Source organism: Notolepis coatsorum, assembly GCF_963971535.1.
Source record: "Notolepis coatsorum genome assembly, chromosome: 2".
Lineage (NCBI taxonomy): Eukaryota > Metazoa > Chordata > Actinopteri > Aulopiformes > Paralepididae > Notolepis > Notolepis coatsorum.
In genome coordinates, this window is record NC_140166.1 from 17569481 (window position 1) to 17585928 (window position 16448).

At 42.7% G+C, this 16448-nt stretch overlaps 1 protein-coding gene across 1 annotated transcript in view; it reads left to right on the plus strand.

Moving 5' to 3' along the window:
- Positions 1-16448, plus strand: part of cntrl (centriolin) — a gene marked incomplete at its 5' end in the record, with an annotated part of 174056 nt that overhangs the window by 25089 nt on the left and 132519 nt on the right. The window contains 4 exons of the mRNA XM_084308086.1: positions 3359-3630; positions 7741-7990; positions 8777-8911; positions 11941-12120. Of these exons, the coding sequence (XP_084164212.1) occupies positions 3359-3630; positions 7741-7990; positions 8777-8911; positions 11941-12120 (837 nt within the window). The remainder of the gene's footprint in view (positions 1-3358; positions 3631-7740; positions 7991-8776; positions 8912-11940; positions 12121-16448) is intronic.

The following is a 16448-nucleotide window of genomic DNA, read 5'->3' on the forward strand; positions in this document are numbered from 1 at the left end:
GGACGCTAGAGCTGAAGCAAAATTCTCTAGTATGATGAAATCATATGACCAATGCAGTGAATCCTCCTTAAATCAGAAAGTGCAAAACTTCCACAGCACCTTGTCAACAGTGTTAGATACTGTTGCCCCTCTAAAGGTTAAAAAGGTAAAAACTGATAGAATCTCTCCATGGCTAAATAAAACCAATGTTAAAGATAACAAGAGAAAATGTAGGATAGCCGAGCGAAAATGGAGGAAATTCAAACTCACAGCTCACTTTAATTTATACAAAGACGCCATGGGCGCATACAATAAAGCAATACAACTTGCGAGAAAGGAATATTTTTCCAAAATGATCTCAGAAAATATGGGTAACTCCAGGGTACTTTTTTCCACCATTGACCGGCTGATTAACATACCACCCCCCCATATACCTCAGCAATCAGCCACAAAATGTGAAGAGTTCGCAGTTTTCTTTAATGAAAAAATATCATTGATTAGAGCAAGCATTACCGCTGATATAGATCTGGCTGTGAGTGAAAACCCACCTGAGATAACAATGGGGGAATTCACATGTATTACATTACCTGACCTCTGTAAGATTGTCTCTGAGTGTAATTCCGCCACCTCCTGCCTCGATCCTATACCAACAGCATTTCTCAAGCGGGTGTTTGATAGTGTCTCAAATCATGTCCTTGAAATCATAAATATGTCTCTTCAAACAGGCACTTTTCCAGATGCATTTAAAACGGCTGTAGTAAAACCACTACTAAAGAAAACAAACTTAGATGTAAACGAACTAAAAAGCTATAGGCCAATATCGAACCTTCCATTTATCAGCAAGATATTAGAAAAGATAGTCTCAGTACAAATAAACTCCTTTCTCAAAGACAATAACATCATGGAGGAACTACAATCAGGCTTCAGAACAAATCACAGCACTGAAACTGCCCTTACCAAAATAGTTAGCGACCTCAGGCTAAACTCCGATGCTGGCAAAGTCTCAATTCTTGTCCTATTGGACCTTAGTGCAGCGTTCGATACGATTGACCATAATATCTTGATCAGTCGTCTTGAAAGACTGGTTGGCTTTTCCGATCATGTACTAAATTGGCTCATAACATACATTAAGGGGAGAAGGTTCTATGTTAAGCTTGGAGACAATGTATCCGAGGAATATGACAGCAATTTTGGAGTCGCACAAGGAAGCTGCCTTGGTCCATTACTCTTCTCACTATATATGCTGCCCCTCGGGGACATCATTCGAGACCACAATGTATGCTTCCATAGTTATGCTGATGATACACAACTATATATCTCCGCAGAACCAAATAACACTACAGCCATACAGTCCATTACAAATTGTCTGTTAGCAATAAACAAGTGGATGAACAATAACTTCCTAAAATTAAACGAAAGCAAGACCGAAATCCTATTGATCGGCCCAAAAGCGAAAAGGGAAGTGCTTTGTAAAAACCTGGGGAGTCTGTCATCCTATGTAAAGACTGAGGTTACAAGCCTAGGTGTCATCTTGGACTCAGACATGACCTTTAAGTCTCATATAAATAAGGCCATGAAAACGTCATTCTTCCACCTAAGAAACATAGCGAAAGTAAGACCTTTCGTAAATAAAAAGGATGCAGAGAAACGTATTCATGCTTTTGTATCAAGTCGGCTTGACTATTGTAATGCACTGTTCACTGGTCTTCCCAAAGCAACCATTGGGAAGCTTCAGCTTATCCAAAACTCTGCAGCTCGATTACTAACTCATACAAGGAGAAGAGAACATATCACTCCAGTCCTGGCCACTCTGCACTGGCTTCCAATAACTCATAGAATTGATTTTAAGGTCCTTTTCCTAACATATAAAGCTCTTAATGAGCAAGGCCCAAAATACATAGCAAATTCCCTAGTTAGTTATCTGCCCTCAAGAACGCTACGGTCATCCACTACAGGTTTACTAGACACGCCCAGAAACCAAAAAAGGATAGGAAGTATGGCATTTGCCAACTATGCCCCAAAACTATGGAACACACTACCAACACACATCAGAAACGCCAGCTCTATACACATTTTTAAAGGAAAATTAAAAACGTACCTATACAGTCTAGCTTACAAATAGTTATGGCTTGGAAAAACCTGATGGATCCATGAGGCTAGGATAAGCCTTGTGGACCCAACTTTTTAGATGAAGGAACGGGTACATAGGAGACACGCCTCCAGTTTTTCAAACGTTTTTGACACGCCTCAGCTTCTGAGCTGAACGGTCGTGTTTTTGCGGACCTCCCAAACTTTCAAACTTTTTAGATGAAGGAACGGGTACATAGGAGACACGCCTCCAGTTTTTCAAACGTTTTTGACACGCCTCAGCTTCTGAGCTGAACGGTCGTGTTTTTGCGGACCTCCCAAACTTTCAAACTTTAGACTGTTTTCTTTATACGTTTTTCTTTTTCTTTCTTTCTACCACAATACACGGCCACTGTTGGATCCATGGGACTTGGTAAAGCACTATGGACCCAACTATGACCACTGATAAAAACGTAACTACACTACCGTTATAAGAGCTAAACATTGCTACCTACCATACAAGTGCATTGGTTTAGTGCACTTCCGGTTGCTACTGAGCGGAAATGTTTGTGCGGACCTGTTCTCCCAAACTGGTAAGCAAATGACTGTTTTTACGTTATTTTCATTTTTACGTTACTATTATTATTATTATTATTATTTTTTTTTTTTAAACATTGATCTTAACTGATCACTGTGACTTTATTGCTTTTATCGTTATATATGCCTATAATTGTGTACAGCACTTTGAGCTACATGACATGTATGAAAGGTGCTTTATAAATACTTACTTACTTACTTACTTACTTACAGTAGAACAGTGGTGTGTACAGTATAACAGTGGTGTGTACAGTAGAACAGTGGTGTGTACAGTAGAACAGTGGTGTGTACAGTATAACAGTGGTGTATGTACAGTAGAACAGTGGTGTATGTACAGTATGACAGTGGTGTGTACAGTAGAACAGTGGTGTATGTACGGTAGAACAGTGGTGTGTATGGTAGAACAGTGGTGTGTACAGTAGAACAGTGGTGTGTACAGTAGAACAGTGGTGTGTACAGTAGAACAGTGGTGTGTACAGTAGAACAGTGGTGTGTGCAGTAGAACAGTGGTGTGTACAGTAGAACAGTGGTGTATGTACAGTAGAACAGTGGTGTGTACAGTAGAACTTATGGATCGCATTCAAACATCAGTTACTGATGTTTCAAAATATATAAGTCACATTACCCTTGTGTGTGTGTGTGTGTGTGTGTGTACGTGTGTGTGTGTGTGTGTGTGTGTGTGTGTGTGTGTACGTGTACGTGTACGTGTACGCAGGCTGAAAAGGCCCCTCTACAGCAGTCTCTCCAGACTCTTCAGGAGGAGTTGGACCACAACGGATCCCAGCTAAACCAGACCAGATCCCAGCTCGACCAGACCAGATCCCAGCTCTACCAGACCAGATCCCAGCTAGACCGGACCAGATCCCAGCTGAAGAAGAGCAGAAGCTGTTTGGAACAGACCACAAGGTCCTTGTTGGATCCTCGGGAGGTCAAAGGTCGCCTGGAGCATCTGGCAGAGGCCCTAACATCAGGACAGGACAGCTACAGGTAACAGTCTTACTGTTGTGTGATGGTACAGGTTACTATACTACTGCTAACAACAGCAGCACTAACAGACTTAAAAAAAAAATTGGCATGTCCAAAATGAACGTTTACATGTTGTGTGCAATCATGTATGCCCTCCCTGCTTCCCATTTCCCCACGTGGAATGCACCTGATTGGATAAATGACAAGTCAAGTCAAGTCAAGAGTTTTAATTGTCACGGCATACAGGTATACAATGAAATGCGGGTGGTCTTGCCCGCAACGATGTGCAATACAGTGGTACATATAATAGAATCAAAAGAAGGAAACAACATTGTGCAGTAACAGGTAGCAGGTAACATGGAGTGACATCTCGGTATCTGTACATAGTTATTTACAGAGCATATGGGACATGCTAGTTAGCTTTGGTAGTGCAATACACTGTTCCTGTTATTCTAATTTAAAGTGTCCTTTCCTTTGGCCATAAGTGTGCGTGTGTGCGACATGAGTGTGTGCCCGCTCATGTTAAAGTGTTAAGTGGCTGCTCGTGTGTGAGCGTGCACAGTGTGCGTGTCGTGTGTGTGTTCATGTGTGCTTGTGTGTGGACAGTTCAATGTTCTGAGCACTCAATGTTCATTGTTCATGGCTCTGATGGCCTGGGGGAAGAAGCTGAGCCTAAGCCGCTCTGTCCTAGTAGCTGGGGTTCGCAGGCGTCTGCCTGACCTCAGCAGCTGAAACAGGCTGTTATTGGGGTGGTGAGGGTCTTTCATTATCCTGCAGGCTCTGGATTTGCACCTCTTGTTGTATAGAACCTGCAGGGGGGGTAGTGCAATACCCGTGGTACGCTCGGCTGAGCGCACCACTCTCTGTAGGGCCTTCTTGTCCTGTGCCGTGCTGTTTCCATACCAGGCAGTGATGTTTCCGGTCAGGATGCTCTCTACAGCTCCTGAGTAGAAGGACTGGAGTATCTTTCCCGATACTCTGAACTTCCTTAACTGTCTCAGGTGGTAGAGACGCTGTTTCGCCTTCTTTACTACTGTGTCTATGTGTGTTGACCATGTCAGGTCCTCTGAGATGTGGACCCCCAGGTACTTGAAGCTGCTCACCCTGTCCATGGTAGCCCCGTTAATCATCAGTGGTGTGTGCGTCTCCTGCTGTCCTCTCCTATAATCCACGATCAGCTCCTTGGTTTTACCAATGTTCAGGAGCAGGCTGTTGTCCTGGCACCAGCGTTCCAGTACCTCAACCTCCTCCCGGTAGGCCTTCTCGTCGTTGTCCGAGATCAGCCCCACCACCACCGTGTCATCTGCGAACTTCACTATGGAGTTGGAGCTGAACTTGGCCACACAGTCGTGTGTGTAGAGTGAGTACAGCAGGGGGCTCAGAACACAGCCCTGGGGGGACCCGATGCTCAGGGTGATGGTGTTGGAGGTCTGACCCCCCACCCTGACCGCCTGGGGTCTTTCGCTCAGAAAGTCCAGTACCCAGGCGCTCAGGGCGGAGCTCAGACCTAGCTCGATCAGCTTGTCCACCAGTCTGGTGGGGACTATGGTGTTGAACGCTGAGCTGTAGTCAATGAACAACAGTCTCACATAGCCCCCCTTCTGACGGTCAAGGTGCGAGAGGGTGCTGTGCAGTACCTGGGAGACCGCGTCGTCGGTGGACCTGTTTGTCCTGTATGCAAATTGCATAGGGTCCATATCACTGGGGAGGGAGGCACAAATGTGGTCCTTGACCAGCCTCTCGAAACATTTCATGACCACAGAGGTGAGTGCCACCGGTCTGTAGTCATTTGGACATGCTGGGGAGGGTTTCTTCGGCACAGGGATGATGGTAGACATCTTGAAGCAGGCAGGGACCACTGACTCCGCCAGTGATTGATTAAATATGGCGGTGAACACAGGGGCCAGCTGGTTGGCACAGGTCTTGAGTATACGTCCTGTTATGCCATCTGGGCCAGCAGCCTTCCTGGTGTTCACCTGCATAAATGCTCTTCTCACACTGTGTTCCGACAACGAGAGAGCGTCCCCCCCCCCTCGCGGTTGCCCCCCCCCCTCCACAACAGCCGGCGCGCCAGTGACGTCACTAGCCGGAGAGCCAGCAGCGCCACTGTCTACACCAAACCGAGCGTAGAAGATGTTGAGCTTGTCCGCGAGGGAGGCGTCGTCGCTCCCCATTGAGGGGGCGCTGACTTTATAGTCAGTTATTGTCTTCAGTCCCTGCCATAATCCTCTTGTGTCGTTTTGTGCCATTTGTGTCTCCAGTTTATCAGCATATGTCCTCTTAGCAAGTTTGACAGCCTTGCGTAGAGTATAGACTGAAGCCTTATACTCCTCCATGTTTCCTGACTCTCTACCCAGGTTGTAGGCGGTGGTACGAGAGTTCAGAGCTGCTCTAATAGTGCTATCCACCCACGGTTTCTGGTTTGGGAAAATCCGCACCGTTTTCCTGGGGACAATACCATCGGCTATTGTTGTGATATAACTCACCACTGTGTCTGCTAGCTCACTGACGTCACTGGCGCTTCCTTTGAACATATCCCAATCCGTGTCTGCAAGCACGTCCTGGAGCGTGGCCTCTGATTCGTCGGTCCACTTCTTTGTCTCACGTGACACGACGGCGTCACCTGATCTCTGTTGATATGCCGGAAATAGCAAGATGGAGTCATGATCGCTCGAGCTTGTGGACCCCGTTAATGGCGGAGCGGTTACTGCCTTGTAACCGGCTTTGAACGGGGAATAACAGTGGTCGAGTGTGTTTTTCCCTCTGGTGGAGCAAGCGATGTGCTGAAAAAAGGACGGCATCACTTTCTTCAGGTTGGCCTGGTTGAAATCGCCGGCCACTACCATCGCTGCGTCTGGGTGTTTGATCTGGTGTCTGTTGAGATTATCGTGTAGTTCGCCCAGCGCTTTGCCCGTATTCGCGTGTGGGGGGATATACACGGCAGTCATGACGACCGCGGTGAACTCCCTCGGGAGGTGAAACGGACGACACAGGATAGAAAGATGTTCCAAGTCCGGCGAACACGAGTTTGAGAGAACCTGCACCCCCTCGGGATTAACCCAGGAATTGTTCGTGATGAGGCAGACTCCGCCGCCGATGGTCTTTCCTGAGGCAGAGGTACGATCTGCACGTAAGACTGTGAAGGCATCCGAGGGAGATACGCTTTTGTCCGGAGTCGTCGACGTGAGCCATGTCTCTGTGAGACAAATAATGTTGATGTCTCTCATCTCCCGTTGGAACCGGACCCTCGCTCTCAGGTCATCCATCCTACCCTCCAGCGAACGGGCATTCGCCAGAAAGATGGATGGAATTGCTGGGCGGTAAGCAGCTCTTTTTAGTCTCAATTTGATACCTCCGCGTCTCCCTCTGTGTCTCCTCCTGCCGTCGCCTTTGTTCTTTTCCTTGCCGGCATTCTCCCGTCTGATTTCTGCTGGCCATTCTAGGTCAAAAGTGTCTCCAAACTCCTCTTTGAGCCCGGGGTTCAGGTCCATAAGTGTCTGACGGTCGTATGACGTACCTGCCAGTGTTGCTTTAAATAAAAAAGTAGAAAAGACAAACATAATAGCTAAAAGTGAGTACATCGTTGCGGAGCTAAAACCAGAGGCGTCTGACCAGGGTCGCGTCCTCTCTTAGACAGGCCCGACAAGAACACAACCAGCTTCTCATCCAGAACCAGCACTAGACATGCTGGTGCTCTAGTGCGACATCTAGTGCAACATCTAGTGACTGAATGTTATCTATAGCTCCTTTTAAATATAATTAAACTAAAAACATGACCTGGCTAAAAGTTGATTATCTTGTTTTCATAATTGTTGGAAGCCAGAATCGTAATTGAAAATAAAATGTAAACCTAATAGGTGCTAATGAGTGATGCTACCAAATGCTAACAACTTTTTAAATAAAATGTTAACCTAGTAATAGGTGCTAATGAGTGATCCTACCAACGCTAACAACTCTTTAAATAAAATGTAAACCTAATAGGTGCTAATGAGTGATGCTACCAACGCTAACAACTCTTTAAATAACATGTAAACCTAATAGGTGCTAATGAGTGATGCTACCAACGCTAACAACTCTTTAAATAACATGTAAACCTAATAGGTGCTAACGCTAACAACTCTTTCTTTGCAGCTTTCCGGCTCAGGGGGACTTGTTGGGCAGCAGTCTGGAGCGGCTGTATTCAGCTGTCAGGCACTATGTGGATCAACAGGCCCGACAAGAACACAACCAGCTTCTCATCCAGAACCAGCACAACCAAGACCAGCTAGCCCAGCTCCAGGCCCAGCTAGGCAGGCAAAACCAGAGCCAGGAGGAGCTGGAGAGACTCAGAGACAGACTGAAGGCTGCTCAGACTCAGATCCAACAGGCTAAACACAGCAGGGTCGGTAGAGGCTAACTGGTCTAATCTAGTCATTTAGCAGGTCGGTAGAGACTAACTGGTCTAATCTAGTCATTTAGCAGGTCGGTAGAGACTAACTGGTCTAATCTAGTCATTTAGCAGGTCCGTAGAGACTCATTTTAACATAATCTACTGATTTAGCAGGTTCGTAGAGACTCGTTTGAACCTAATCTACTGATTTAGCAGGTTCGTAGAGACTCGTTTTAACCTAATCTACTGATTTAGCAGGTCGGTAGAGACTAACTGGTCTAGTCTAGTCATTTAGCAGGTCCATAGACTCATTTGAACATAATCTACTGATTTAGCAGGTTCGTAGACACTAACTGGCCTAATCTAGTCATTTAGCAGGTCAGTAGAGACTAACTAAACAAAATAAATTACCTTTGAAGGAACATGCCAACTTTTGGGGGAAATTATCTTATTTGCCATCTACCCTGGAGTTAGACAAGCAGATACATACCATTTTCTTCTCTGTGCATGCATTGCATTAGACTTAGGGAACAGCCACACCGTTAGCCTAGCTTAGCGTCATTCACTGGAAGTAGGTGTAGCAGTGTAGCCTAGTTCCCAACAGTCACTAAATACACTCTACATACAACTCCAAAACATTTTTTTTACATAAAAAATAGACATTCGTTTTCTAAGCAGATATATACTCTGACATTTTTTTTGCCGAACGCATCACCTCAAAAGCCCCGTTGTAACTATAAAAAGTGTATACTGTAGTGAACGTTATACGAAGCTAATGAACTGTGACTGTTCCTGCAGCGATCTGCTGAACACAGCAGCAGGGCGGAGCTAAGCTGTCAGAGGGCGGAGCTAGAGTGTCAAGGGGCAGAGCTGGAGAAGAGCCGGCAGCAGATACAGGAAATAAAGGAGGAAAGAGATTCCCTGCTGGAACAGGTTAGAGTTCTATCATGTATATCATTCTATCATATATCACATCATTCTATCATATCACATCATTCTATCATATATCGTTCTATCATATCATATCACATCATTCTATCATATATCATTCTATCATAGTACATCATTCTATCATATATCACATCATTCTATCATATATCACATCATTCTATCATATTACATCATTCTATCATATATCACATCATTCTATCATATTACATCATTCTATCATATATCACATCATTCTATCATATTACATCATTCTATCATATATCATTCTATATATCACATCATTCTATCATATTACATCATTCTATCATATATCATTCTATCATATATCACATCATTATATCATATTACATCATTCTATCATATATCATTCTATCATATATCACATCATTCTATCATATATCATTATATCATTCTATCATATATCATTCTATCATATATCACATCATTCTATCATATTACATCATTCTATCATATATCATTCTATATATCACATCATTCTATCATATTACATCATTCTATCATATATCATTCTATCATATATCACATCATTCTATCATATTACATCATTCTATCATATATCATTCTATCATATATCACATCATTCTATCATATTACATCATTTTTATTTTATTTTTTTATCTTTTTCCCCCTCCTTTTTCCTCCGATTTTCTCCCATCCCAATGTTAGTCGTTATGCCAATTCCCAATCCCTTTCCTGGTCGCTGCGCACTTACCCCCCACAGTCGGTCTGGGAGAGTGGAGGCTACCACGTGCTTCCTCCGACACACGTCCAGCCAATCAACCGCTTCTTTTCACCTGGCAGCGCGGATTCTGACTGAGAGGGCGTAGCGTGTGGAAGGATCACACTATCCCACTTAGATCCTATCCGCGCTTAGCAGGCGCCCCGACCGAACTGTAGGAGTCGCTGTTTACAACGACCCGGACCCCCGCCAGCTTCTCCCACCCTCTAATACTGCCAATTGTATTAGTGTGAACGGCCAGCCAAGCTGGTGACAACCCCGGAGCTGTGAGCTGGATTCGAATCCAGCCGCTCCGGGGTTGGTGACGAACGCAATCTCCGTTACGCCACCTGACCGCCCTCATATTACATCATTCTATCATATATCATTCTATCATATATCACATCATTCTATCATATTACATCATTCTATCATATTACATCATTCTATCATATATCACATCATTCTATCATATTACATCATTCTATCATATATCATTCTATCATATATCACATCATTCTATCATATATCATTCTATCATTCTATCATATATCATTCTATCATATATCACATCATTCTATCATATTACATCATTCTATCATATATCATTCTATCATATATAACATCATTCTATCATATTACATCATTCTATCATATATCATTCTATCATATCACATCATTCTATCATATATGATTCTATCATATATCACATCATTCTATCATATCATTCTATCATATATCACATCATTCTATCATATCATTATATCATTCTATCATATATCATTCTATCATATATCACATCATTCTATCATATTACATCATTCTATCATATATCATTCTATCATATATCACATCATTCTATCATATCATTCTATCATATCACATCATTCTATCATATATAATTCTATCATATATCACATCATTCTATCATATATAATTCTATCATATATCACATCATTCTATCATATATCATTATATCATTCTATCATATCATTCTTCACCAAATCTGTAAATGACTGCCTGATTTCCTTTTTTTTTTCATTTTCTTTCTTTCTTTCCTTTTGATTATTATTTTGTTGTTACGTTGTTCCCTGTTCCCCTCCTGTTAAGCGCCTTGGGTCTCCTGAAAGGCACTATATACATTTAAGATGATGTTATTATTATTATTATTATTATTATTATTATTATTATTATTATTATTATTATTATTATTATTATTATTATTATTATTATTATTATTATTATTATTATTATTATTATTATTATTATTATTATTATTATTATGTCATATCACATCCTTCTATCATATATCATTCTGTCATACAGTATATCATTATATCATTCTATCATATATATCATATCATTCTGTCATACAGTATATCATTGTGTCATATCATTCTATCATATCCTTCTTTCATATCATATCATTCTATCATATATCATTCTACCATATATCATTATGTCATATATCATTCTATCATATCATTCTACCATATATCATTCTGTCATATCATATCATTCTATCATAATATCACATCATTCTATCATATATCATCCTATCACATCATTCTAGGCGGCACGGTGGTGTAGTGGTTAACACTGTCGCCTCACAGCTAGAAGGTCCAGGGTTTGATTCCCGCTTGGGGACCAGGTTGCCGCGTTGCCAGGTACCCAGGTGGGGTATCTCCCGGGCCTTTCTGTGTGGAGTTTGCATGTTCTCCCCGTGCTCGCAAGGGTTTCCCCTCCCGATAAGATAAACCCAATGGAAAAACATGCACAACAGATCACTGTCGCGTCCCTAACGAAGACGGACAGGAGCACTATGATTGGTCCCCGGGCACAGCCCTCGTCTGCAGCCCTTTCCCCCTTGCCCTTGGGGGGAAGGGCGGCGGGATGGGAAAAGTGCAGAGAGACATTTCATCGGCAACTCAGTGTGTGTGTTCCTATGTGTCGCCCATCTCGCACGCGTGTGTATCTGCATGACAATTAAAGACTTCTTCTTCTATCATATATCACATCATTCTATCTTATCATCATTCATATTGTGACGAGAATCAACAGGCAGAGGCAAGCAGATAGCAGGACGGTCCTTTATTAAACAATAAAAGTACCAAATAGCACAAATGTGGATTATTTGCACGCTTTACGAACAAAGCTGTCTGTTTTGGAGCTGCCATTTCTGTCATGGCTACACAGTGTCACTGGTTTGACAGCTTCTGTCAGTTCACTACATACTTACCGTACTTCCTCGTGTCGTTGTGTTGTTGTCCAGCTGCGTTCTGAGAGCAGCGGTCGCCAACAGCAGCTGGAGAATCTGGACAGAGAACTACAGCAGCTCACGAGGCTCATATCAAACTCCGACCAACTGACCAATCAGCAGCTGGTGTTGGCTAGCGAGCAGCTCAGTGCTCTGCACAGCACCGTGGACCTCATAGACACACAGAGGGAACAGGTACACACACACACACACACACACACACACACACACACACACACACACACACACACACACACACTAGGTCAGCAGGTTACTGTATCGGCACACAATACTAGTCTATCAGGAGGGAATGTTTGGCAATCATGAAAACGCTGAACTATGCCTGTTAAAGTGCCACTTTGTGAATTGTATTATTCTCTTGTGAGGAGGACATGTCATAACACTTGGCGTGCCATGAACTTACCAACTCGCTCTGTGTCTTGAGGGTTTGCCCACCACCCAGCGCCCCCCACCCCCACCCACCCTCAGTCTGTCTCCGGCTGTCTCAGGCTGTCTCACAGTGTCTCAGTCTGTCTCAGGCTGTCTCAGTCTGTCTCAAGCTGTCTCAGGCTGTCTCAGGCTGTCTCACAGTGTCTCAGTCTGTCTCAGGCTGTCTCAGTCTGTCTCAGGCTGTCTCACAGTGTCTCAGTCTGTCTCAGGCTGTCTCAGGCTGTCTCACAGTGTCTCAGTCTGTCTCAGGCTTTCTCAGTCTGTCTCAGGCTGTCTCAAGCTGTCTCAGGCTGTCTCAGGCTGTCTCAAGCTGTCTCAGGCTGTCTCAGGCTGTCTCAGTCTGTCTCAAGCTGTCTCAAGCTGTCTCAAGCTGTCTCACAGTGTCTCAGTCTGTCTCAAGCTGTCTCAGTCTGTATCAAGCTGTATCAGGCTGTCTCACAGTGTCTCAGTCTGTCTCAAGTTGTCTCAGGCTGTCTCACAGTGTCTCAGTCTGTCTCAAGCTGTCTCAGGCTGTCTCAGTCTGTCTCAGTCTGTCTCAGTCTGTCTCAAGCTGTCTCAGTCTGTCTCATAGTGTCTCATAGTGTTTCAGTCAGTCCAGGCTGTCTCATAGTCAGTGTTAATTTTGTTGACTAAAATGGTGACGAAAGATGTTCGTCAACGAAGGTTTTATGACGACAACGAGACGTGACGTCACGTTATTGAAGACCATGTCACGCTAACGAGACTAAATAGTTTATTAAATATCGTTGACCACAACTGAGGACACAAAAATTTAATTTACAAAAACCAGGACGAAATTTCTCTTCATGTATGTTGATATTGTTGACTAAAACAAGACGAGACAAAATAATTATAACTTTTCTTAATGCCCTCGTCCCGACAGAGCAGTGTGACGGCTGACAGGAGCTCTGTGTTATTAGCATTAGCTGAAGAGCTATTTGAAAAGCTAGTTTTAGTTACCTTGGCGTTACCTTGGCTAAAGTTGGGACTATTCATAATCCAGCTGCAGACCTGCAAGCAAAGTACAGCAAGTTGGCAAAGGAGTATTCCAAGGTAAATCACTTTTTCACCAGTAACGTTACATTGTTTGTATTTCCATCTAGCTCGCGTTAGCTAGTGGCTAACCTATAGCTCATGCTAATGTGGCTAACTGATTGACCTCTCCCACACAATTAATGACATGTTGCGGACAGCCATACAGGCAGTGATGGGCAGTAGCTTGCTACAAGTAGCGACGCTACATAGCTTAACTACAATTCTCAGTAGTGTGCTGGTAGCTTGCTACTTTTTAACCAGGGTAGCAGTCTCTGTAGCGGAGTTATTTATAGAACGAAGTAGTAACGTAGCGACGAGAAACGTTACACGCTACTTTCGAGAGAAACAGTTTAGACTAGAATATCTGCGAGGAGAAAAAAAAATCCCCGTAAAAAACCCACTATGATTGGTTGGTTGGTTTAGATATGAGTGACGACTTCACGATTGGGTATGGTAGGCCAAAACGTTATGGGTAGGCCAATCAGAGGCAGGATAGGGCGGGACTCCAGCCGCAAAGCAGGAAGTGAAAATCAAAACAGACGTATTGAATGAATGCAATTTAACGGATTACATGAACAAGAACGACTCTGCGCGAAATGGCAGAGGGGTTCGATGGCATTGATGAAGATGATGATGTCAATAACAACAATGACTCTCCATGGCCCTATCTGGGACACATTTATGAGTTTGACTGAAAAAACGGCTAAAACTATGCTGCTCTCAACTTGAAGACACATTCAGGTGAGCTGATGAAAATCAACTGTTCCCAAACAGCACACAAGTCAGTACACTTTGTCAACAGCTTTAACTAAGATAGCTGCTATCATGATGTTTCACTGTAGGCAGAAAATGAACAATATTATTGGGGTGGAGAAAAGAAAAAAGAGGGAAAAGCAGTGGTTCTCAACCTGTGGGACAGGACCCCCAGGGGCGGTCCCCACATGATTTTGGGGCCATGGAATGTTTTGTGAGTTACATATTTAAATACATTTGGTCATTTAGCTGACACTTTCATTGAAAGCAACTTACAAATTGTGTACAACAAGTCAGTAGGAGTGGTACATATCTAGCAGCCAAGGATAAGTAGTATTGTTTGTCAGTGTCAAGCTTGAGTGTTATACTCTGAGTACATACTGTAGTAGTATAGACATATTAGCATAGTTGGTAGTAGTATATACATGGTAGCATAATACTAGTAAAATGAAGTAAAACAATTCAGATATTGAAGAAGTGTGTAATACAAGTTCATGTTAAAAGGATGACACAAAAAGCCAGACCGAGGGCTTGTTTCAGTTTTATAATAAACAATCAAACTGAGAATTTTTTTTCCTGCCTATTTGTTTGGTGGAAACTTGGTCACGAAGTAAAAAAAAAAAAAAAAAAAAAAAAAAAAAAAAAAAGGTAGTGCCGATGTAGCTAGCTATTTTTGTCATGTTCTTGTAGTGTAGCTTGCTACATTTATCTGGGGATAGCTTCCATTGTAGTTGAGCTATATTTAATCGAGAGTAACTTGTAGTGTAGCTTGCTACATTTTCCAAGTAGCTTGCCCATCACTGCATACAGGTGACAATGTTTAGCTTTTAGTGCCAAATGATAAGAGTCTGAGGCGGAGTCTCAAAGGAGAATGTTGAATATTTATTGTGCATTTAAAATCACAACAGAGCCTCTGCTACTACAGTAGCTGACCTAAACGGAGCCTTCTGGAAGCAAGTGCAACAACATATAATGTCCGTGTGGAACCAATGTGCCAACAACCTTTCCGTGGGTGAAGCATAGTTGAGCATAGAACTTTTAATGATACTACTGTAAAAAAGAAAAGAAAAAAAAAGTTTTATAATTGTCTGATGTCTGATTTTATTTTTTGTCTGATTTTATTTTTTAATAGATTGTGATTGTAAATGAACTGTTTTTAAATTGTTGTACGGCGACCTTGAGTGCCTTGAAAGGCGCCTTATAAATAAAATGCATTATTATTATTAACGTATATAATTTTTTTTTGGTACATTAACACTTTCTTTGCCACGCTTATGTACATCCTTATACCATCCTCTGCCAGCTCTATTTGTCTATGGAGAAGTGCCCCTTCTTTGTAGGGCTATAACTTTTTAAATTGTATTGCTAAATTGACATTACTATGGCCCATTCAACGTCAATTATCTATCGTTCAGGATGTAGGAACGTTATACTTTTTCATTCACATATTCATACTAAAATACGGTCTAAAGTATAAATATGTTTTTATCGTTTTCTGCAGCATTCTGCAGAACGTGATTTATAGCCCTAAATGCATTATATTGATGATCAAATACAGTTTGATAGCGATCGGTGCCAGATAAAAAATTTCAAATGGACGTGCTTCTAGAAGTTACTACTTATCATCTGATGTTGACCGGATGGGGGGGGGTCGTTTATAATTCCGTGGCCAACGTTAGATGATTCATGTAGTGTCGGTGATATGATCATTAGAGCAGTTTGTATCGAACACGGTAAAAATAAACGCTGAAACTTACCCCAGTCTCCTCGGGCCGTTGGGCGATGAGCGTGGAGCAAACAGATTCCTATTATGGGATGTTGAAATATGCGATCCATCTCCAGGTTGTATAATAGTATATACGTCCAAATCATGTTGTTTATCGAGTTATTGGTAACGGATCGCTATCCATTGTGTCGCGCTCGAGTCCCGGGACCTATAGCGAGTGATCGGACCGAATTTGGATGAGCACCAGTTTCCGTTTCCGGTTTCCGGTTTGGGCGATCCGCCGATCGGCCACCAGATGGCGCTCTTGAACCGTTGGAGAGTTGAGAGGGGATCAACAGTAGATCTCAAGTCTCCGCGGGAGAAATATGATTGCGATCACAGATTTTTGAAATATTGATCTCAATGACGTGTTACGGCGTCATTGGCAGAATTAGCATGGCGGGGAATGACGTGTTAAGGCGTCCTTGGCGATTAAAGTGACTAAAAATAGACAAAAATGTCATCCGTTTTCGTCGACAAAATCTAGACTAAAACAAAAAAGACAAAATTGAGACAAAAA